The sequence below is a fragment of the Candoia aspera genome, chromosome 10 (genome assembly GCF_035149785.1).
Source record: "Candoia aspera isolate rCanAsp1 chromosome 10, rCanAsp1.hap2, whole genome shotgun sequence".
In the NCBI taxonomy this organism is placed as follows: Eukaryota; Metazoa; Chordata; class Lepidosauria; order Squamata; family Boidae; genus Candoia; species Candoia aspera.
Genome location: NC_086162.1, coordinates 23023401 through 23047673, shown reverse-complemented (window position 1 = coordinate 23047673; position 24273 = coordinate 23023401). Strand labels below are relative to the sequence as shown.

Below are 24273 nucleotides of genomic sequence, written 5' to 3'. Positions count from 1 at the left end.
GGATTGCCAACTCTATGACTTTAGACCAACGAGCGGGGAGACTAGCATGGCGCATGCGTAAGTCATTCATTTCCCCTCCCTTTCCGCGTAGGCTTGGGCGAGTAAGGTGAAAGAGCGTGAGCTTTTCGTCAGTCAGGTGGTTTTTTGTTCTGTTCAGTCCGCTTCACCTCTCGGCACATTCGAGGCCGTCTTTCTGTCGCCCTCGTGCTTTCTTTTGAGTTTTGCATTTTTAAAATTCGGTTTCACGCTCCTGTCCGAAGCCACACCGGGCGGGATTTTTCTGCGCCCGCTTCCTTCAGACGCCATACGCCCGTCGAAAGTGCGGAACGGAAACCAAAACCAAACCAGGCGCTTTCACTCCTGGAGTCGGAGGAGGGAGGGGGAAGAGCGGGAGTCCGGCCAGCAGCGGGAGGAGGGGCCGTGTCGCTCCGCGCGCTGCCTCACAAAACCCACTCGCTGATTCGTCAACCTCCGACGGGCCGGGGCCATCCCTGGGGAAGCCGGTGGTGGGAAGCCGGCTGGAGTGGCCGGGGGTGGGGGCGGATTCGAGGATCGCAGCTGGGGCGGGGGAGAAGAGCGGGAACGAAAGCCAAGCAAACAGCCGGCCCTTTGTGGAAAGTGCGGCGGCGGATGCGCAGGCCGCTAGCGCACCCCGTCCTGGCGGCGGCGAAAGGAGGCGAAGGGGAGAGGCGGCTTCTTTTGCGTCCGCACCTGGTTGAGGCGGCGGCGGCGGCGGCGGCCCTGGTCGCCGCGCGCGCTGGCTGCCGCTCCGCCGACCCTGCCGCGTGGGCGGCTTCGTCCTCCCTCCCGCCTCCCCGGGACCCGGCGCTCCGCTGCTCCTCCGGGTGCGTATCCACCCCGGCGGCCTCTCCTGCCGTCTCCCGCCCCGTCGGACGTGGGGAGGGGGTCCCGAGGCCCCCCTCTTGGGAGGAACGCTCAAGCAGGCCCTTTCCCGCGACTGACCCCCCTCCCGAGGCGCGCTCCTCCTCCTCCCCGCTCCCGGAGCTCCTGCTTGTTTTTATCTGGAGAGCTTCCTTCTCCCCCCCCCGCACCCCCAAGGCTGTCTCCTCCCCAGCGACCCCCTCCCAGTGGACAGTGACTTTTTTATATCTATTCCTCTCTTCTCACAAAGCCTCCATGCGTCGGAGAGAGTAATTTCCCCCAACTTTTCCCTGCACGACCCCAACTGCACGTGCATGCTTCTGCAAAAGCATCCCACCCCCTATTTTTCTTCCTTTCCTGCACCAGAGTCGACCCAAGTGTGCTTTTATTTGGCTTCCGTCAGTTGTGGCTTATTTATTTTGTGGGCATTGCAGTTCATGTTTGCATAAACTTTTTTTTTTTTTGTGCTCTCTTGCTGTGGGAGAGCTTCTGTGAGACGTATTTTATTGTGCAGTTATTTATTCTGGTGAATTTCCGGCTTAGGCATACACTACCTGATCCCTTTTTTATTGGGAAGGACAAGGAAACTGGATAATTTTCTTTGTTTTCCAGAGTAGAAAGAGACTTCTGTGACCGTTTAATAATCCTTGGCTCCCCATAAATTCACCCCTCTCCCAAGTCCTAGCAGTTCCCTTGATCCTGTGTCTCTCCTAACAATCACTTCCTTTTAATCTCAGACACGGGTTTTATTTTCTATTTTTCATAGAGAGAGAGGCCCTTCCCTTCTGTCTCTCTCCCCCCCCCCCCAGTTTATTTTATTCTTCACTCATGCTTCATGTAGCAGGTTTTTTTGGTCCAGCAAGGGCTTGGTCTCTTTACACCATTGCTTGTAGGAAGAAGGCCTGGAAAACGTGAGAGCTTTTTTCTTTCCAGGAGGGGTGGGGAGCAAAAGATAGGAGGCGAAGGTGAGTTCGGTCCCTAAGTAATGAATCCAAAGGACCCATGAGAAGGGACGAAGGAGCTCCCCCTTTGACAGACACCCATCTCACCTGCCTGGCTATGGAGTGTGTGCAGGTTTCACCTGTGCAGCAACAAGGGAAAGCTGCTGAGGGGGACTGTCTGCTGCTGCTCCTGCCCACTCCTGCTGTGCAGAAGGAAGAGGAGACCATTTTGGGGGGCTCTGACACCTGGGCTGCTTCCCAACGGGACAATAGCCAAGATGGTATGAAGCTTCAAGACACTAAGGATTTTTTGGAATGTTCTAAAAGTACAGAGACCCTTCACTCCCAACATAGCCATGCTTATGTCAGAGATACTGTAGAGCGTTGTATGGCGTGCTCTTTAAAGGATGGTCTGAAAGAGACCAAGAGTTGTGATGGGGCAGAGGAGCGCTTGCCAGCATTGGAGACTGTGAGCCACCCGCTGCAGGAACCCTCATTGGTGAATGAAGTGGCTGATGGTAACACCTTTTTGGTTGGAGAACCTCTTGCAACTACTCAAGAATGCCTTAGGGACAATGAACAGTCTGCTGAGCAGAACAACCATTTGCACAACAAGGCTGATTCCCCTTCTCAGAACAGCTTGGAAGCAGCAAGTGGAGACACTCCAGCAGATGAACTGTTAAGCCAGGATTCTCCACCTGTCGATGATGGGAAGCTCAAGCCTGGGGCAAAGCGTGTCACTTTCCCTTCTGATGAAGACATCGTGTCTGGTGCGGTTGAGCCTAAAGACCCTTGGCGGCATGGTAAGCAAGGATCATCTGTTCCAAACGCCCTCCTTCTCTTCTTGGGGCTGGACTACGCTGGTCCAAGCCAATTATTTTAAATACAGATTTGGAGATTTGTTTGCGCTGCAGTCTTTAGGGTTTTGCGGAACATTTAGGTGTGAAACTGTTCTCGTTCAAAGTATTCTCATTAGGTATTTTGAATTGGCGGCAATTCAGAGAAAAACATTTTGCACTCCACTAACGGTGAATCGTTATTGCATTTGATTTTACTAGGCCCTTTTCTACTGAAAGGGCTTCAAACCACATTGCATAATCGGGATACAAGTGCAGAACAAAAAAATTCCTATTGAAGAAGGTGCATGACAAAATACTAAAAGCTGACTTAACTATACAGTAGCTAATTACATAACAGCCGATCACTAGGCAGGGAAGGCTCTTGAAAACAGACTTTACTTGAGTAAGTTATAAAAGGAGGCAAATTGGCACGTTTCCATATGCTAAAAAGTTCTCTAGTGTGGTTGCTGCAGTGGACAGTATGAATTTTCTAAAGAGTGGCAATTCAGGATTGTTCAAGTTTTTGGAGATGTAATAAGGTGGCTGGTACCTTTAATAACGCTGTTTTTGCATGTTTAACTTACCTGAGTCAAGCCACAGTTAAAAGCAGACGTAATTTTTTTAATTAAAAAACTCAAATGTTGGCAATCTTAATCTTACTAAAGAGACTGAGAATTCACTACTTCATAGCCTATAAAGCGATGCTTAATGTTTCATGTAAATACATGACAAGGAAAAATGAAGCTTCACAGGCACTAAATGAAGACGTTTCCTTCTCTTTAAGTATTCTAATTATCTAATGTTTTAAAAATATTAATACATATTTTAATCATTAAATTATTCGTTTTGAGAAAGCTTTGCTGGCAAAAGGATTGAAGAAAGTTTGTTTTTTCTTCCATGCTTTGGAGATTACTCTCCCTTTGTGTTAATGTATATAACATTATCCTGATTTCGTGGGTGTATCTTAAAAATCTGTAACATGGTCGGTCAAGGCAAACTTACCACAGAATTTCTTGGTAAGAATTTTGAGATTATAATAATAAAAATAATGCTGCATTAATGTTTTAATGAAACCCAGTTTGGTGTAGTGGTTAAGAAATCAGGAGGCCATGAGTTCTAGTCCTATGCTATGCTGGGTGGCTTTGGGCCAGTCACTCCCTCTCAGCCCTAAGAAGTAGGCAATGGCAAACCACCTCTGAAATCTTGCTGGCACCATATATGTTTTAATAACTTTGTGTATGGCCACTAATTTCCCTATTTAGCAAAGGAGTTGCATATGAATGATTTCTCTCAAGGGTGGGAACCGGTGAATCCATAGCTCAGCAAAATGTGATGTGGTTGGACAATGTAGTCACGTGTTCTTGTGGTGTTTCAATCATGATTACTCTCCCTGCCTATCTTTTTATAATCCCTGTATAGATGATACTGTTGACAGCTCCATTAAACAGATTATGGTATTTTAATTGAGGTAATTAGACTACGTATATACATTTTTTAAAAAGGTAGAATCTCCTTTGAGACCTGCTTAATTCTTGGTGACTTCTTGGGCATAACCGGGTAGGGTTTTTTGGTTTTTTTTGGAAACCCCACAGAAGTAGTTTGCCATTGCCTTCTGGGATTTATTTATTTTTTTCCTTCTTGGTCTTGCCTAAAATGTTCCAGGAGTGAACAGTGTTCTTGCTAGTGTGGTGCATAGGAGTGGAAAAGTTGTGGACTCCTGTTTGATAAAAATGTCCTGGTGGTAAGAATTTTCCGGTCCTGATGATAATGCATGTTCTCTTAGTATTATTTTGCATTGCATTGGGTTCTAAACGTAACTGACAAGTAAGTAGTTGGGACAGTGCGTTATTAACTATTTTGGAAGTGTAATGCTGCAAACTGTGGTGAGAGGGATGTATTTCAGAAAGACAGGCTGCCTAAATGAGTTTCATAAAAGACAGGCTGCCTAAATGAGCATTTTGTTGTTGTTTTGGTCCAGGTCCTTGAATACTAATTTTAAAGACCTGTGCATGAGGTGGGGCTGGGGGTGGGGGGGTGGGGGGAACAGCACTTCCCCTTGGATTATCACCTCTGCATTGGAAGCACTAGATCTCTGTCAAAATCATGAGAGGTTTTTCTTTTTTTGGAAACCCTAACAGTAGCCCTGAAGCTGTGTGGGGATAACACTGACATTTCTCTATTCCTGTGTGATATTTTGAGGGTTTTCCATGCTGGTGCTTATACTGATTCTTTAGTTACAGCACTGGCATGTCTTGAGGCAGTTTGAAGCAGCAAAATATTTTTGGGAAGGTTCACTCAATTCTTTGTCTTGAGATAGAAATGAATGTGTAGAAAGTTAGTTTGAATGGCTTGACGTTTGCCAGCAGCAGAATCTTTCTTATGTAAGTACCTTTGTTCTGAACTCTGAATGCACATCCAGTACAGATTTTCGGAAATGCAGACTTTTTTTTCCTGCCAGCTGACTAATAATCCTATAAGCATCTTAGTGCAGCCTTGTCTAAGCTGGTGCTACAGACAGCTAGTACCTAGGAGAGTTGGGTTGGGAGGCAGGTTCAGAATATTTGCCCCTTCCTCTTCCTCCTCCTCCTCCTCCTCCTCCTCCTCCTCCTCCTTGAACCCCTCACCTTTCCATCTCTGTCAGCAGGTATACCTAAAGATGGTAGGGACTGTTTGTGCGGCAAATCCAGAGATTTTCTGAACCACCCATGGCAGATGAAGCTACAGTCACGGCTGATGGCTTTCGATGAAACCACAGTACTGTACAATTTTTGTAGTCTGTACATGTCAGTAAGACGCTTAATCCTTGGGAGAAGAGCAATGACAAATCTCGATAAAATAGTTAAGAGCAGAGACATCACACTGACAACAAAGGCCCGCATAGTTAAAGCAATGGTGTTCCCCGTAGTAACATATGGCTGTGAGAGCTGGACCATAAAGAAGGCTGAAAGAAGGAAGATCAATGCTTTTGAACTGTGGTGTTGGAGGAAAATTCTGAGAGTGCCTTGGACTGCCAGAAGATCAAACCAGTCCATCCTCCAGGAAATAAAGCCAGACTGCTCACTTGAGGGAACGATATTAAAGGCAAAACTGAAATACTTTGGCCACATAATGAGAAGACAGGACACCCTGGAGAAGATGCTGATGCTGGGGAGAGTGGAGGGCAAGATGGATGGATGATATTCTAGAGGTGACGGACTCATCCTTGGGGTTGCTGGGGGTGTTGACGACCGACAGGAAGCTCTGGCGTGGGCCGGTCCATGAAGTCACGAAGAGTCGGAAGCGACTGAATGAACGAACAACAACACGTACATGTCAGTGGCACCTGCATTTAAAGAACCATGTGATAGGCTACAATCTAGGGTTTATTGAAGTCAGTAGATAGCATCCACTCATTCCCCTCCGTTGTTCCTTTTATATGCGTGACTGGCAGTTTTGCACATAGAGATCCTCCAGTGTTAGGAGTTTCTACAGCCATTTGCTGTGTTTATGTCCTTAGCGTGCCCTGAGCTCACCTTCTGGAAGCGGACTCAGAAAGCCCGCTTGTGCAGGAGTGCCGTACGCATAGCTGATTCTTTCCAAGTGTCCAAATGAAGTGTAATGTGACTGGCCCAGTATCCATACTTTGTAGGCATAAACTGTTTATTGTGGATAAACATGTTCCTTGTTGTACTGTTTTGTTACGCAAAAGCGATAATTGATTCAGAGACAGTTAACACGGTATCTGGTGTTAACTCTGTTTCAGGTCCAAATGTCTTCCTAATATCAGCACTGCACTGTAGCACGTGTGTGTTTAGCCTTTTTGTGGCAGTTCAAAGTATCTTCCTAGAAATCATGCAAATTATGAAATCGTTTTTAATTCCTGAAGATGAGCCCTCAGAAGGATTCTGCGTTGCTGTGTCGAGCCTAAAGCCGTTTGTGTCCCTGAACATGCCAAGAGTTCTGTTAGTGAACTTTGCGTGCGTAACCTGCTTTTGTGCAAAATGTTTCTCTTATTTTTTTCCTCTTCTCGTTAAAATGAAGCTGGCTACTTTTGCTTGGATTAGGCTTAGGTGATCCACAGTCTGTGTTCTTGTTTATTTTGCTTAAATTGACAGACGCAGGAATGAAAGACGAAAAGACTTAGAGGTCCGCAGAGGAAGTATTACGTTATGAGCATTGCAAGTCTTCCCTAGGGCCAACTGCAAAACCAGAATGGTGTATGCACTGTTGGACACTGTCCTAACAGTCAGGAACCACGCCGAGACAGGGAGTAGGTCTCTAGTGTTTTATTACTGCTACATTCGACAGAAAATCCTGACAAACTGAAGAAGCGTGGGAAAAACCCAGACAGATACACCCCAAAGTCAAGGTGGGTCTGTTCTGTGTCTCTCTGAATGGCTGCTCAACTCCTCAGGACTACGCGTGCGCTTCCCCCTCCTGCTCACCATCAGTGCTCATGACAGACGCTCTATGAAAGTGAGTGTTACGATTTCCCAAGCTCCAGCTTATTTCAAATTTTATCTGACATTCTGAAGAGGTGCTGCTACATTATGGCCAATGTTAGACCAGATGAGCTAATTAGTTCTCGCCGTTTAAGACTGCTTACATTCCAGTAGTCCATATTTGAGAAGCAGGTGCTGCTGCAAAAAATGGTAATAGTGACCACCTGTGTGTTGAAAACAGCGATGATGACAGATCCCACAAAACAAAACACATAGCCTTCTGTGATATAAATTATATGACAAATCAACAGTGCTCCCTGAAAATAAAGAATGAGAGCAGGGACAAAGAGCCATCTATCTTCTATTTATAGAAGGTTATCTCTCCACCTAAAGGGGATTCTTATTTGACACAAGAGACCAGTTCCAGGGCTGTTGATAAGCCTAAAATAACTGAGCAGGAACATGCTGAAACAGCCCTCTCTCCCAGAGGCAGAAGATAACACGAGGATTCTCTAGCCCGGAGTGTTTAAAAGTGTATTGTTACCTGTGTATCTACTGCTGTGGAAAACAATTGGTCTGGTGCCCAGGCGACTTTGAGTTTGACAACAAGGAGGGCAAGACTTACAAAGGAATTGGAAGAGGTTTCAGACCTGGTTGAAGGATAGTGCTAGGTGCCAGTCCCCTGATGGGAGGAGATGGGCGGCGACAAAACAAACAGACAAACAAACAAATAAATATCAGGCAACTATGCGGCTGAAGAGAATGAATCACATGGAAAAAGCCCCAAAGGCCTTAACTCTGGGGCATTTTGCTTACAAAAGCCCAGGAACCACGCTGCATTCCCCAAAACGCACGTTGTGGTTGTGTCGTGGACTCACAAGGCAGCCTCAGAGAAGCCTGCTTGAGCTTCTTCCCTCCTCTTCTACAGTAGGACAGTGCGATTGTCTTGAAACACTTTGAACATTTGAATACTCTAGATGCAGGGAGCAGCAAGTTTGCTCGTCTTCATGATGTTTCTGTGGTCTTGGGAAAAATAGCAGGATCTCAGATTCTGCCTCTCTTTCCTCCGAGGAATAATGAAAGAAAGGAACAGATACAGGACGGAGGGCTGGGCTGAGACTGGGAGGCTGTGTTTTTTTTTTCTTGCAAACTACCTTACAGAAGTTGAGTTGCCACCATCTTGCAAAGTAGTTTGTGAATAAAGCAAAGCTGTTCTTGCTGCCTGTGAGAAGGAAAACCTCCTGTTCTCCCTGCCACACCCTTTGTTGCTTCAGTGCAGTGGGAGGGGTTGAATGTTTGTGGCACATGATGCAGATGGTAGATGACAAGAAGGATAAAATGCTTTCCTTCTTAGGTCTTGGTTGGTCTGTCCAGAAACCCATGAGTCAGATTCACCCTCCTGCCGGGCAGTCTGTGCCCGGGATCAGCTGCATCGGCAGCAGGCAGGCAAGGCACAGGGTTTCCCTCCCAATATGGTTCTGTCACTACGTGTGTAGTACACACACAGGGTGGGCAAGCAGAGTGATGGTGATGTTTTCTCACTCCATCCCCATCCTTTTCTCCAAGAATGGGAGTTTCGACCTGCTGCTTCAGCCCTTTTAGCATTTTAGATTTCTTGGTGATGTCAAGGCTCATTTCTTTCTCCAGCCATCCTGGCAGAATCTCCTCTGTGTAAATGCTATGAGAGCCTTCGGCTTCCTCCTCCTGTGTCTGTGGTAGCTGGTGCCACTAGTGTTTGGGTTCCTAACCCTGTCGAGGTCGGTTACCGAGGTAGTTGTTCCCCATCCTGAATGGCTCAGCTACTGTACGGGATAAAAAGTGTTTTTCCACCACATTTAACTAAATTGGTATCTGGCATAGTAGAGGTGAGAGAGGAGGAGACTGTCATATGTCAACTGCTGCATTAATATTGAACTCTGCTGCTGCTAAGCTTACACAGTGCCCACATTGTGTTCCTCTGCCTAATACTAACAGTTCTAACAAAGTAGGCGTCAATTTTTCAACCAGTGGTTCAACAGCAGCAACATAAATGGATTTTGTGGTTACTGGCTATTGCCCAAAGAAACAGCAAAAGAGGGAAAGGTAATGGCCAGGTTTACACGTTGCATTAAGTTATCATGTTTTCTTTGAAATTGGGTACACCAGACTATTGTGATTTGCAGACCATGGTTTAGCCCAATGTGTGAAGTTAATCAGCAGTGACTTATTTAACAAATCATGGTTAGGCACACAGGGCTAACTATGGTGTTTAAGCCCAGCTTTGATCCTCCTGGACTGCTAAAGTTCTTCGATAATCTGTTTTTCTCCAGCATGCAACTTAAGTCGTAAGGATTCCATAGAAATGGAGATTGTGGATCTGTTGAGAGGTCCTTCATTTGAGAATAGCGGTGTGAAATTGGGTTTTGTGTATAGTTACAAATAGCATTTTATCAACCCTAATCTGGAAGCCATTTTTGACCGATATTAAGGGTCTAAGGAGGTATTGTTAGTAAACAAGTTTTTTTTTTTCATTTTTCTTGTGTAAGAGTGTCATACTGCCAAGAGGCTGGTTGGGCAATCAGCTTTCTACATCTTTTTCTGTACTGTTGCTGTACCTGTTGCATCGGCTGGCTCCTGCAAAAGTTAGGGAAGGTTTCCTGGGCCTGCAGCCTTTTACTCTGCTTTTTGTCATGTTTTTGCAACGACTTGCAAATTGTCTGACATTCTGACTACAACAAGAAAGTTTGATCTTCCTACATTAATTAATTAATTAACTAATTAATTACAGGCACTTTTAAGATCCTTCAGTTGTTTTAACTCCAAGCACCTCATGGCATCTGTACTTCCTTCCAGCCCTTTGATACAAAAATTAAATCTGCATGCTTTTTCATCCCCCATCTTTGTCTCTCTCCTCATCTTTTGCCTTCCAAACTCACATGTGTGTATGTGGACATGTGCCCCCACCCCCAAAAAAAAGAAAAAAAAGAAAAAAATGGTAGTGAGTGATTTGGTGAAAGTGAAAGGTCCCCTGTGCAAGCACCCACGAGTCACGTCTGACCCTTCGCGGGGGATGCCGCTTTCGCGAAGTTTTCTTGGCAGACTGTAGTGGGGTGCTTTGCCGTTGCCTTCCCCAGTCGTGATTTAGCCCACCCTAAATCTGGTCCCTGTGGACAATGAGCTGGGGTAGGTGAGTGTTTCCAGCCCAAGAGAGAATTGGAGCATTTCAGCAGAATCAGAAGCACCTTTGGTCTTTGAACAAGACATGGGCTGGAGGCTGGTTGGGTGGACAGAAGTGCAGCACCTACAGCTCTTCTCACCTGCAAAGTCAGGCCAGTGTGGTCAGGGGGAGAGCGGCAACCTATGTGGATTCTCCTGGCCTTTGTCCTCCCTCCCTCCAATATTGGCAGATCTCCGGTAACTTGAGGCTGCAGTTGGCTTACCAAGTTGGTTTACAAAGCAGGCAAGCAGGAGCTCGTCCTTTTACTTCAGGAATCCAAAGTTGGGTACAGCATCTGCTGCCAACCAGCTGGCATTTCTTGAGCACAGCAAGATTATTTTTGAAACCGCAGCTTCAAAATGAGGGACCCCTTTCCTTTTCAACACACGTACACTCCGTTATTATCTTAAGACTGCTGCTGCTTGGTAATTGTGTACTGTCTGTTCTGGTGTGTATAATGTTGTGGTTTGGTTCGCTCTTGGCTGGAGCTGAAGGGTTGCTTTTCCAGTGGGGCCTTTTGCCTTTGAAACCGCAGCTGAGTCATGTCTGCTCATGACAATTAGTGTTTTCCCTGGGAAGCCTTATGTAAGCAAGCAGCTCCCAACTTGCTCAACTCAGAGGTCCTGTGGAGTCTGTGGACTTGGAGAGCAAACTCCCGGGCTTTCAGCAGGTGTCTGTGTTTGCGTGCCTGGTGAGGGTGTTTGGTTTAAAAGGTGGTTGCCAGCCTTTTGCATCTGAAACGAGATCCCATAAATTGTAGGTAGTTCATTGCCTGTATAAATTGCAAATCATATTACTGAATGACAGGTTGAGACTCCCAAAGCGAAGGAAGAGGGATTTTAAAGAAGTTATTTATAGTCTGGTTTGTCTCAGGGGCCTGGGATCGAAGGACTGCAGTATTTGATTGGATAGATGACTTGACCAATCACGCTCGGCCAGCCGCATGGCAGGACTGAATGAGGATGAAAGGAATTGCATTAGGCTTATGAAAACATAATCTATTTGCTCCATTTCAGCAAGCTTTCCCCAGTCCGGTGCCTTGTAGGTGTACTGTAATATAGCTCCAACCCATGGGAAGTAAGTACCTTGCCAGAGAACACTTGTGGTTTAATCAATACCATCTGAAAGCACAAATAAAGACTGGCTTTATTTTAATAAATCAGTTAATTGGTTATGATTTATTTCATGGGACAGAAACTCTGAATTATTGGTTACCTTTCAGTCTTGTCTTTCTTTCAAGAATGAGATATAGGTTCTGGCAATCAGGCCCAGCCTGCAGGAAGGCTAGCAAGATTTCCTCCCTCAATTAATTATTGAGGTTTTCTTCCAGCCGTGAATAGGAACTTAAGTCAGACCACTAGTTTATCTAGTCTGGTTCTGTTTTAAAGGAGGGTAGGTCTCATGAGCTATTAGGAATGCTAGATAAATGGAACCTCCATATTATCAGATGTAGTCTATCTTGGGAAATATCTTGCTCAATACAAAAACAAATGCATTGTTGTCTGCACTGCTCTGTTTGCAAGTTGCTGAAAAGCACATTGTGAGATGCTTATAGAAGTGGAAAACTGGTTCTGTGGGGGAAGTAACATCTCAAGATCTCTTCAAATGCAGACTTGGGTCTGCTACTAAATAAGGGTTAGATTTCCACCACCACCACCGCTATTGGCTAGTCATAATATAATCAGCTTGGACTCTCAACCTCTGAGGGTTAGCTTGAGTTCACCCCAAGGACCCCAAGTTGGTGTGCTAGGGTCCCTTCTGGCAAGTCCCTCATGATTAATCCTGCTTAATCTTAAGGAAGTAAATCCATAATACAAGACTCCCGGTTCTGTAGCAAATTTTCTCACTACCATTTTGTAATGGGTGATTAAAACATCTTCAGAACCCAGATCACATTGTGTTGTGTGTTTTGCCTGTCACTGTCATCCACTGATGTGGACGCTCAGTCTGTTGACATTGGGCCATGGACTAAGTCTTATTAGAATGTGAAGAATTGACACAAGGGTGCCACTTGTGGCAGTTGCCCTATCTGCTCAAAATCTGGATATTCATGTAGAAGCTTCCTTCCCTGCATAGAACTCAGGGTAGGACTGGCTTTCCTGCTCCCCCTACTTTCTTTTTTCAGAACAGGAACGTGGGATACCCTCTCCTGGATCATTGGTTTACACTTTTTCTCTTGCCTGGTTTCTCCTCAGCAGCCTTCCAAGCCAGCAGTGAGGGTCTCTCCACGCCTGGGCCAGGATGCTTTAATTTGCTGATTTGTTTGCTCGAAGAAGACCAATCTTGGCAAGTTCCCAAAGCAGAGGCTGAGAATAGGTTAACTCTGGGTTGTGACTCTTGGCAGAAATCCCAGATGGAAAATCTATTGGCTTTGTGCAGGAACACGCTTTATTTTTCTGCTTTGCCCAAGCGGGAATGTTGAGAGCCAAGTCTGTGGGTAAATAGCCCAAGGCTGACAACAGGCTAAGTTCCCTGACTTAAGAAGGACTGTGGATAAAGTGGTGTGTGACCCTATTTGCGTCTTTTCTTTCTTGCTGGCACTTTTTATTATTGTGAACTCCTTGCCTCTCCAGAAAGAGCTCCCTAAAGAAAGGTGCGACTTCCAAGATATTTTTTCTTGCAAATACATTTCTTACACTCTCTGGAAGCCAGGAAACATATTCATTTAATAAATTATCATTATCAAATAATCAATAATGAACCATGTAGGACCTATTAATAATCCTGTGATTTATAGTTACCATACTTACTTGCATCCATATTTTGATCAGATTTTATTTATTACCTTATTCAGCGAACTTATATAGCCAGCCATCTACCAGAAGGAATTCTGGGTGGCAAAATAAAAACACATTACCATCAGACAGCCATTTGATTAAAAGACCATTTCAGCAAAAGGGCCTGCAATTCTGGACCATAATGGTGGGATCGGACTCTGCAGAATATATCATCCATCTCGATTTTCCCTTATGCTATTGGTAGAATATCTTTCTGCTTTTTGCTCCCCAAAAGGATCCCCACTGAACCTCAGTGCTATCAAGCTGGATTGTAGTAAAGGGTGATCAATCACACCAACAAGGTTTCTTTGCTGCAAGTGGTGAGGAAGCAGTCTCCAAGAACATGATTTAATCTGTTTAGGAATGTCCTTTTTGGCTGGCCATTTCTGGAGTTCCATCCCTTTAGAATAGAGAGGGCAGGCTTGAGTTGTAACCCTTGTGTGATTTTGTAAAACCCTATGGAAGAGATCAGTTTAGATCTCGTAGGGACTGTTTTTTCCCTCCCCTGCAGCCTGTTTCAGCCCACATATCTCACAGCCCCCAACAAATTACCAAAGAGCTATGGCCCTTGCAAGAGAAAATTCACCTAGATTCTCTGATGGTTAAAATCCAGATGAAGCCATCTTTGGTGCCATCGCATTAAGGCCTAATGGCGAATGAGAGATTTTTTTTCTCATAGCCATTTGGGGCTATTGGTTTTGAAGTCTCAGGATAGACTTTTTATCTATAAAAGCCCTGGAAGATAAGCTTGCCCTCTGATGTAAATTCTGCTCTTTGGTGCCTTTGTGGTGGTCTCTTTGACACATCCCCCACAATGGCAGGAGCTGCAGAAGCTGACACTATATTGAAATTACACTTTTGTTTTATTTTCCACATTCTCTCTTCAACCAGCAGGCCTCCAAGGCAGCTTTTCTTTTCTTTTCTTTTTTTCAAAGTATGATACACCTTCACTTTTTGCCTTTTGTGGCATGGTGTCTGGTACCTCCCATACATAATCTTTTCTTTTTCTTCCATCTCTTTCTTTTATTCTCCTCAGCATTCCTGTTCCAAATGCCAACAGCCTTTTCCGGAAGCTTTACAAATGCATTTTCTAGCCCTGTTCAGACAAAAAAGGAAATACTGCAAGGTCTGAAGGCCTTGTGTGTTGGGGAAAAAGAACTGTACCCTATTTTGCTCTCAACCTCAGTACAAGCTTTGCATTGCTGATCTGATCTGGGCTGCCCGCCAGGTACAGGCAGCTACAGTAAACGAACCTGCCTTTTTGGCCCCCACCCACCATCTCATCCGCAGTTGACAGGGAATGAGGTCCATCTCATACGGCACCTTTTTTCAGTGAATAAAGGCATAGTCAATTACTAAGTTTTTCTCAGGCTGAAAAGATTTTTTTAAAAGTCAGATGCTGCCAAGATACATTGGAAATAAAAATAAGGGAGTCTGTTGTATAGTTATAGTACTTATTGTCTGCCTTATTTGCCAGACCCATACCACAAACTAAGGATTGCAGTCGGGAGGGGTACATGCCGTCATCCGTTCTTCAGCCATCAGGGCCTTCAAGAGTGCTAGTGTTAAAAATGTTGGCCTTTTTCTGCATTTTGTAGAAGGTTTTTCTGGCAAACTGGAGGGTCAAAATAGGTGCTTGAAGTCTTGCAGAGGTTCCCAAAAATTATCCTTGGCCCTACTCACTTCTAGAGCCATGCAAAGACAGGTGTGTCTCCCAAATTGGCAGCTTTTGTACACTCTTGTAAGAAACCATTGTTTACAAACCACTGTGGCTTGGTTTAAACAATACAAAGTCATAAACCATGATTTACCAACTCCTGTGACTGGGTTCCCACAACCGGTTAATCCAAACACAAACCACGTACATGATTATGTAGCACAGTCGGTGAACTTAACTTGCCAGAAGCCGGCTGGGAAGGTAAAAAATGGTGATCATGTGACCACGGGACGCCGCAACAGTCATAAATGCAAACTGGTTGCCAAGCACCCAAATTGTGATCACATGATGGGGGGGAAATGCTGCGACGGTCGTAAGTGTGAGGACTGGTTGCAAGTTGGGTTTTCCAGTGCCGTTGTAAGTCCAAACCATCACGAAACAAATGGTTGTTAAGGGAGGACTACCTGTAGGAGATGATGGAAGGGAGACCTCTTTGTGTCAGTGCCCCACACATTCTGCAGTCTGAAAGAAACAATCCGTGTAGGCTGATTTCCTGCTGTTTGGGGAGTGAGAAAAAGAAGGCGGTGCCAAAGCCATAATGTTGGGGAAGAGAGTTAAGCTTTTCTTTGCTGAAGATCCTGCACACTTAGGGGCACGTCAGTGGTCAGCTGTTCCTCTCACCTGTTGCCAGTCCAGTGGATAGTCTCAAGCACCTGGCTTTCAGCCCTCCAGATCCATGCCTTGAAAGAAACTTCGGCGTTGCTGCTTTTGTCAGAGCCGAATTGTGAATTGTTTAATATATTTGTTTATTGGGGGTGGGGGGAGGGTATGGATGCTTGACCTGAAAAACCAGACCTGAGGATAGAGAACTGACTCTGTCTGGTGCAATGTAAGTGGGTCCTGTTGCCCCACAAGGTGATCGCAAGTGATCTCCTCTGCTCCTGCTTTTCCCCCAAATTCAGTCGGGGACATTTTGCAGCAATGTGATACAGGGAAATAAATGCACTGAAATTACTTCGGGGCTTATCAATACTCCTCTGCTTCTAAAAGTTCAATGTATGCTGTGGCATTCTTCCCAGTCTTTTCAAGCAAATCTTGTAAGTACTCAGCTAGGGGAGTGAGGAAAGACCCTTTGGGTACGCAGAAAGTCATGAACGCAGTACCGTATTAGATTCTTTTGTACAGTATTTTGGGGTGCATTACGTTTTTTACAATGGAAATGTTTATGGTATGTAGGTTCAGAATGGAGAGGGAATGCAACAGAAGTAAGGGGCCTGAATGGTTTACTTTGGTCAGACAGAGTTATAACTGCTGCTTGTGTTGCTGAAATTACTGTCGTGAAATTACTGCTTCGTTTTTCTACCTCAGGCATCCAAATGTCTTGAGCTAACCCTTGACTAAGTAAATGTTTCCCTGTCTGTGTGTTGGGCCGCCGGGAGGGAAACTCTGCCTGTGTAATAAGAAGCTGGAACAGTCATCTGGGGTTTGGGTTTTTTTAGTTTTGTTCTCAGACTGGGGGTCTTTGAGGATGCATTTTAAACATTTTATTCCTAAAGGAGTAGAAATGAGATTCGTAGGAGTGAAAATATTTGGGTTTGGAACAAGTAGCTCTGCCTGGAATAAGATGGCAACCATCCATGTATTATACTCTCTTGGTCTGCCTCTAAAAGAAAGGTTAGATTATGCATATGTAAACCAAAGTATGCAATAAAAATAATACTTCCTGGTACATTGAATGTCCTAAGGGGAATTACTTGGGCAAAGCTGGTATGTGTAAACAATAGAAAATCCTCTTTTCTGCTAAGAAACTATTAGGCAAATCAACCTGTGCTTTTTTTTTTTTTGCATAAATTTAAGCATCTGGCTTTTAAGAATATGCTGTGTTCTTTGTTTAATTGTAAGTGTGTGTTTCATATTTATATCCAATTTGTCTGTTAAAACATACCAAAAAACAAACAACCCCCAATATAATCCAGTAAGGTTTCACTGCAGACCAAGAGATAAAACCCCAAGTCTAAGAAAATGCTCCCTGTTTAACAGCATAGTCAGGAAATCTATTAGGGAAATGAAAGTGTTGTTAGAAATGGAGGTTTGTCCAGATAAGCAGAACAAAAAGGAACGCAAGGCTGCAAAACAAGAACCCAGATAGTGCCTGGGTTCATACGTTGTACTAATGTTAAGGTGATTTGTCTTTTGGCTTAGCATGATGCACAAACCTATCCATCATGGCTTTGATTTATGTGCAGTTCAGGTAATAACGGCCTGTTCATCAAAGTGTGGCTAAAAATCCTGCTTTACTGTTAACGCAGCCAATAAGGATTGGAAGAACAGCATTTTAGAAGCACATTGCTAAGTATCTTAAGGCCAATTTTTTTTTAAACAAAGTTAAATATACCAGAAACAGAAAATCAGGCAGGGAGATACTTGAATGCTTCAATCACAAGATTTCAGAGGCGATGAAATAACTATTTATGTATCTTTTTTTCAAGGAGGTTATAGATACCCATGTAGGCTGTAAGAAAGGTATGTTCAAAGACTACAGTATTTTTAGAGCTTGATGAGGATGATTAAACTTTGTTTTAGGGTGTAATTCTCAGGAACCTGCAAATACTAACAGTGAGAGATGGAATAAATATTAAGCTCCTGTACTGTCCAAGGTGAAGCAGCAGAAAATACAGTATATCTGCTGCTCCCGTGGATAGCTGCACTTGCTGAAGTTTTCTCCCCGGGCACAAGTGCTTAAGCCCTGGCTCTTCCTCACCCCCCCCCCCTCTTTCTGGCCTCCGATTGTCCTATCCCAGCAGCTCTGCATTAGCTGGAAAAGTCTGTTTGGTGTATGAGTGTGCATTCATTTGCGCTTCCTGTACTGTTAGTTTGGAAAGCTTCACTTGCTACCATATTCCGCAGCATGCCTCGAAAGCCCCCAAGAAATCTCAGCTGCGCTGCCAGTGGCTGAACTGCAGAGATCCTGTTAGCTGGAAGGTAGTTGAGAGTTAATAGCTAGAGTTTACCTAAGTGGCAGGGCCAGGCATGGGATGGACCATCAAGGCCTGGCAGTCCATGAAACACGGTTTCTTCTTTCTAGAAGGCACTTGGCCTCAAGGCCACACAGGTAACCCCCTTCCTAACCTTTGTGCCTTGCTGTGAATTCTTTCCCACCTTTAATCTAAAAACATGGCTTGGTGAATAGACCTTAAAATCTATCCTACGTTAGAAGGGCTCATTGAAGCAAGTAATGAACTGCAAAGCTAGCGTTATTGAACTGCAAAGCTAGAGTTATTGAGAACCTCTGCAGATTCTTGCCACAAAGCTCAGTATTCCGAGGGTTCTTTTTTAAAGGAAGCTAAATGAAAGAGTTCTCTCTCCTCCTGCAGTGGAATGCTTGGCTTGCAGATAAATACCATTAAAACCAAAGTGTGCAGCAGCTACAGCCCCTTGGAAATTTCTAGTCTTGCCAGTGAATTGTGTCAATGGCAGAGTTATCCGTTCCTGAACTGAGCCGGGCATAGGGGTGATGGTGCTCTTTCTGCTTCAGTAATCGAGGTTAGATTCTAACCTTGTAATTAGATCCCTACCTACCCAGGCCTGACCCAGTCATTTTGTGAGTCGGGGCGGTTTGCTTGGCAGTTCCTGGAGCAGTTCAAGTTGACCTGTCTATTTTCTTTGGGTGTATATCTGTGTTTAATGACTCTTATCTGTTTACATGCTGGTGCCAGGCTTCCCAGTTAATCGCAAACCACCGATGCTGCTTAATCTTGCAGAAAGTGTCTGGAGGGGACCTTTGAAGGAATGCCAGAGTCTCTCTCCTTAATAACTGACTCTGATAGCCCAAGGAGGGCTTCCTCTTGGAAAAAAGAGGAAGACGCTAGAGATAATGAGAGAGAGAGAGAGAGAGAGAGAGAAGGTGTGGGGGGAATCTTTTTTTTATTATTATTATTAAGAATTTTATTCACTTTCAACATATATAGCTACAATACAATATAAAAAATATAGAAAAGCTGGAAAAGATAGCTAGAGAACAAAGAAGAAACTATAAAAGAAACAAAACGAAAGATGGTTTCCCATTTCTCCCATGCAGGTATAAATACAATTTGAGATGTAATCTCATACCTGTAATTAGGCCCTATTAATATTGTTCCTTTCAAAGCAAACCATTTAGTCACTAAAGCCCACAATTAAGGCTTCATTTTTTTCCATCACTAAAAGTGGCAATGCAAGTTAGTCTAAAAGTGGCTGCCAAGTGGCGATGAATCTGGAGACATTGGGGGGGGGTGTCTCTTGAAGGTAGTGTGAGTGCCACCTTCACAACAAGCAAGGCTATGCTACTTCCACGCCCCAAAAATACTCTGTTTCCCCCAACACCCTTTGGACCAGCCTTTCTCAACCTTCTGACCCTGGAGGAACCCTTGAAATATTTCTCAGGCCTCGGGGAACCCCTGCCCATTCAGGCTCAAAGAGAGGCCAGAAGTTACCAAATTATTACATTTGTTTCATGGGTAGGCCTGTCTATAGGCATGAACAGGGTTCCTAAACTGAAAATAAAGAATGAAACTTGCCTCTTTCATGTGGAGTTGCCCAAATTTGAAATAATTTTTTAAATAAACTGTGACCTCCCAGGGAACCCCTAGGGACCTCTTGTGGAACCCGAGGGCTCCATGGAACCCTGGTTGAGAAACCTTGCTTTGGACTCTTACCTCCAGATTAGGGTCATTTCCCTTTTATGTTTACCTCCAAGGTTTTGTGATCCGTAAAGCCGGGACCCTGGTGCTCATCAAGGGGGCTTTTCATTATACGTGGGTTTTCCCCATCTCTCTCTTTCTCACCTTCTTTCCAGCTCAGAATGTGACCGTGGAAGAAATTCTCACCGCCTACAAGCAGGCCTGTCAAAAGTTAAATTGCAAACAGATACCCAAACTACTGAAGCAGATCCAGGTAGGTGCTTGTCCTTAAAGGTACCACTACGATGATTGATGAGATCTGGCTGTCAAAGCCAGAGATGGATTTTTAAAAAAAATGCTGCAGGAAGCTAATTGCAACTAGAGGAGGAGGATAATGCAGTTCCTGAAACGTTATCCACTCTTGGGGTTTGTTTTTGGCAGATCTGGCAAACATAGGAAACCATTTTATATTGAGGCAGGCCCTTGGTCTGTCTAGGTCAGTGTTTCTCAACCTTGGCCACTTTAAGACGTGTGGACTTCAACTCCCAGAACTCCCCAGCCAGCCAGGGTGAATTCTGGGAAAGCTGCTGGGGAATTCTGGGAGTTGAAGTCCACACATCTTAATGTGGCCAAGGTTAAAAAACACTGATCTAGGTGGTGGTGTAAATGCTAACTAGCAGCCCCATTTCCCGGCTTTCAAGCAGGACCTTTTCGCAGTCCTTCCAGGAGAGACTGGGGGTTGAAGCTAGACCTTTTGCTCACAGAGGCTACAGCCCTTCTGAATGCCTCACGGCATCTCTCCAGCAAGGAAAAGGAGAAAGGAGATCCCTCTGATCCCAGGATGGCTCCAAGGCCGTTCTGCGAGGGAGCTTGCAAAATTCTCTTAACAGCCGTCTTTTCCCTCCTGACATTGACTCTTATGGGCTCCATCTTGAGAGCCATGGCCAGCAAGAAAATGACTGAATCTGCGCTTAATCCCAGATCTAAAACAAACTGACTTCACTTCTGAAGAGGATGAGTCAGATTTGAAGTTAGAAGACACCCGCAGGGTCCTGGCATGCGTTTCTCTTCTCGCCCATGCTTCTTTCCAGCTCTGATCCTCGATGTGGTTTCTTGCCATAAATAATAATTTGCCGTTGTTCTGTTGCAGGAATTTAAAGATCTAACCCCCAGGATAGAGTGCTTGGATCTAAAAGGTATGTCTTTAAGCCTTTCGTTGGCACAGTTGATTTGCCACCATGAGCATGCCTTTAAGGTTGCCATCCCTCTTGTTCAAAAATTGGTTCCGTTTATTTGCATTTGAAAATAGCCCCCTTTTTGCGGAGGTGGCAGAATGGCTGTCGCGGTTCCTGGGGTCATTTTGCTGAGTGCCGTGTACACATTAGTCATTATTGTTTGCTGGCAGGCGTGTGAAACCTGATGTTCTAAAGCTGGCTCAGAGTTTCACCCACTTGCCAGTGCTCTTCTCTTTTGCGTTCAACTTTCTTTCTCCAGTTGTAGATTCAAAAGTTAATCGAGTTTGGGGAGAAAAAATGGAAATGCGCCAAATGGCGTAACCAGACTGACAGGTTGAACATCTGTATCATCTTTTCCATGGTAGCCAGAAATAGGCACGGTCCTTTCTGGATTTACCTGGGGTGAACCTTTCTCTTCCTCCCATTCCCTCACCTGGTTTTATATTTTATAACTAAGCAGTCCCTCTGAAGCAATCAGTAAACGTCGTGTTTGCATTATAATGACAGGTTGTTGACTACAAGATGGGTTTTATATGCAGAGTTGCTAAATAGAAGCTTCATTTCAAAATGGGATGCCTGTTCCCAAAAAGAGGCTGGCAGGGCAATAAATTGTCAGGGCTCCAGGTGTGTGAGGGTGCAGACGTCATCTGAACGGAAAACGAATGGGTCACGCTTGACAGCTGAGGAGGAGAAGAAAGAGCAGCCGTGTTGGGTTATCTGGCTCTGCAGCAGAAATAACAGCCCCGCCTTAGAGCATCCTTTCTGACCTCTGCACAGTGCTAAATCTTCATTATGAGTGCAGCATTTTCTAATTAAGCGTGCATTGGGTATGGGCACGTAACCCTCATATTGGGAGAAGTTTGAAAAGGGGTGAAGAAGTTGTAGTAGAAAATGAGAAGAATCTTGTAGTGAGGGGTAGGACCTCTGTCGTTCCTTGAATAGGTACTTTGATGGCACCACTTGTAAGAGAGGCGGATCAACATGGCAGCCACAGGAACCCCAATATGAAAATAAAAATTGCTAAAAGGGAGGTGGGAGAAGATAGAGACTGAACTGCCCAGTTATGGCAGTCTGTGCTTCTAATTTTTTAAAAAGTTTTTAAGAGGAAAGAAAGCACAACTTAACCTTCGACTGGACCGTTCTAGCACTGTGGTTAAGGTTCAAATCCCCACTCAGCCCTAGAGCTCTTGGCTGATTTTAGGCCAGGCACTCCCTCAGCTCAGTCCACTCACAGGGAGGTTGTGGGGATAACACTGTGGAGACCTCCATGAAAATTCCCTTCTGCTCTCAGAAAAATAGTGGAATGAAAATGCCAGTAATAATAAATGTTCTAAAGTGGGCTTCACTTTTACTTTCTCTCCTCCTTTGTAGACGGCACTGAATAGGAGCAGCCGTTAAACCACATTTGCCTTATTCCTTATCTGTGTAGCCCTCCACTGTGGAATATGCTGGTTTCTGCCGTGGAGAGTCATGCATTCATTCCCTTTCTTTCTTACTCACGTGGGTGTGAGTCTAATTTCCTTGAGCCTGCTTTATGGGGAGGAAATGCTGAAGTTCTTCTCTTCCAGCTCCTTTTAAGCCTGATCCAGAACTGGTTACAATTTGCAAAATACTGTATGACCTCTTCAGAGCCACAGGATTGAGAGACAGTAGGCTACCCGTTACTACGAGATGTTGGAAAGATCTTCCTTTATTCCTCCAGATAATTTATGACTTGGCCTCTTTAAACTTACAAGGATCCCGGAAAGTCTTTGTTGCTTCAGGGGATTTAACTGTTCACAAGCACAAGGAGCAAGCATCTACAGAAGCTGAAGCTGAGTGGTGTTACTGTCTGCCCTGTGTCTCCAGCCCAAGTGCCTCTTTCCCCTTTAGTCTCGCTTCTGCTCAACTGTCTAGAAGCTGCTAAGCCGATTCAAGTATTGCCATGTCTCCCAGCAAAAGGCTGAGAACAGTATGAATGAATAACTTTATTGATTAGTCAAATGACCATATCAAGAAGTTGGGCATCAGCCACTATAAGATATAAAATATGATACTATAAAACAGATAAAATACAGTACAGTAAGATAAAATATACTATGGTAAGATAAAATACGATAAAATACAGGAGGATAAAATAGAGTTAAAATTGTAAGATAAAAATGCAAGATATAATAAAATGAGTAATAAAATACAGAAACAGTGTGAGTTTAAATGAATTCATCACCTTTACATGCCACCCCAATGTGTTCTATAAACTGCACGCTTAGTTGGACAGCCCTAACTAGGAACTTAACAGTTCTATTGACCACATATGTATTTGTGCCCTGGAGGAAGTAACATAGTCTTTTGTTACGGTCCCAGTATGTGGTTCTATCAATTAATGTCTGAAGGTACTGAGCCCTTGGTGGGGCATATAGTTGGCAGTTAAATAGGACATGTGCAATGTCTTCTACTTCGGGTGCTCCACAAACACATGTCCTCTCAAGGTAAGGCACTTGGTGGAATTGGCCGTATTTGACCAGTGAGAACAGTAAAACATTGTTTTATATCTTCTGATGGAGAAAAGGTTCATTTCTTCCTATAATTTCTATAAGGCAGTGTTTCTCAACCTCTGCAACTTTAAGATATATGGACTTCAACTCCCAGAATTCCCCAGCCAGCATGCTGGCTGGAGAATTCTAGAAGTTGCAGTCCATGCAAACTGGCTGGGGAATTCTGGGAGTTGAAATCCATGCATACTGGCTGGGGAATTCTGGGAGTTGAAATCCATGCATGCTGGCTGGGGAATTCTGGGAGTTGAAATCCATGCATGCTGGCTGGGGAATTCTGGGAGTTGAAATCCATGCATGCTGGCTGGGGAATTCTGGGAGTTGAAATCCATGCATGCTGGCTGGGGAATTCTGGGAGCTGAAGTCCACACATCTTAACATTGCTAAGATTGAGAAACACTGCTGTAAGGCTTGGGATAGCACAGCAGCTTAGGCTTTTCTGAGAGTCTCTCTCTCTAGGCTTCTCTGGCCTCAACCTCATTTTGAATCCCCCAACTACTGCAATCTGTTCAGCCTTTTCCCCAGTTGGAGGCTCAGCCATGATACCTGTGGGGCTGATGGCTGGGCATACTGACATCTTGGCTTGAGGTAGCCTCAGGCATCACTTTCCTGAACAGGGAGAAGTTGGCTCCCATGATTGTCTAAGATCTGTCCCCCCCCCACCCCCCATTTTTCCTGAGTTGCTGGTCATGAACCCCACATTTTTAAAACCTTACAAACTATTTGCCTCTCTTGTTTTACAGGTGAGAAATTAGACTACAAGGCTTGTGAGGCTCTGGAAGAGATTTTCAAGCGCCTCCAATTCAAAATTGTGGATTTGGAGCAAACCAGCCTTGATGAAGATGTATGTAACCCGTAAAGAACTTGTAAATGTTCCTCTCCCCTCTCCTTGTGAAGCAGAATTCTGCACCTCTTCACCATTCAAAACTGACTGTCTCGGGAGTTGAAAAGGTGCACCTTCTGCCTGGAGAACTACAGCCTTGTATACGCTTGCCTCAAAGGAAGCCTTATTGAACCAAGCTGGGCTTGCTGTTGAGAAAGTGCCCATTGCTTTCGGCTGTTGCCCTTTGTACAAATTCATACCCGGTTTGAATCTGCTGTCTTGAAAGATGCGTCTTGCTTCAAGCTGCAGGGAA

At 44.6% G+C, this 24273-nt stretch overlaps 1 protein-coding gene across 1 annotated transcript in view; it reads left to right on the top strand.

Annotated features, from left to right (window-relative positions):
- Window positions 1-1138: 1138 nt before the first annotated feature.
- The window catches only part of PPP1R37 (protein phosphatase 1 regulatory subunit 37), a 35298-nt gene continuing 12163 nt past the window's right edge, over window positions 1139-24273 (top strand). Inside the window, exons 1-4 of the mRNA XM_063312527.1 lie at window positions 1139-2626; window positions 19548-19645; window positions 20522-20567; window positions 23881-23981. Coding sequence (XP_063168597.1) covers window positions 1885-2626; window positions 19548-19645; window positions 20522-20567; window positions 23881-23981 — 987 coding nt within the window. The 5' untranslated portion in view covers window positions 1139-1884. The remainder of the gene's footprint in view (window positions 2627-19547; window positions 19646-20521; window positions 20568-23880; window positions 23982-24273) is intronic.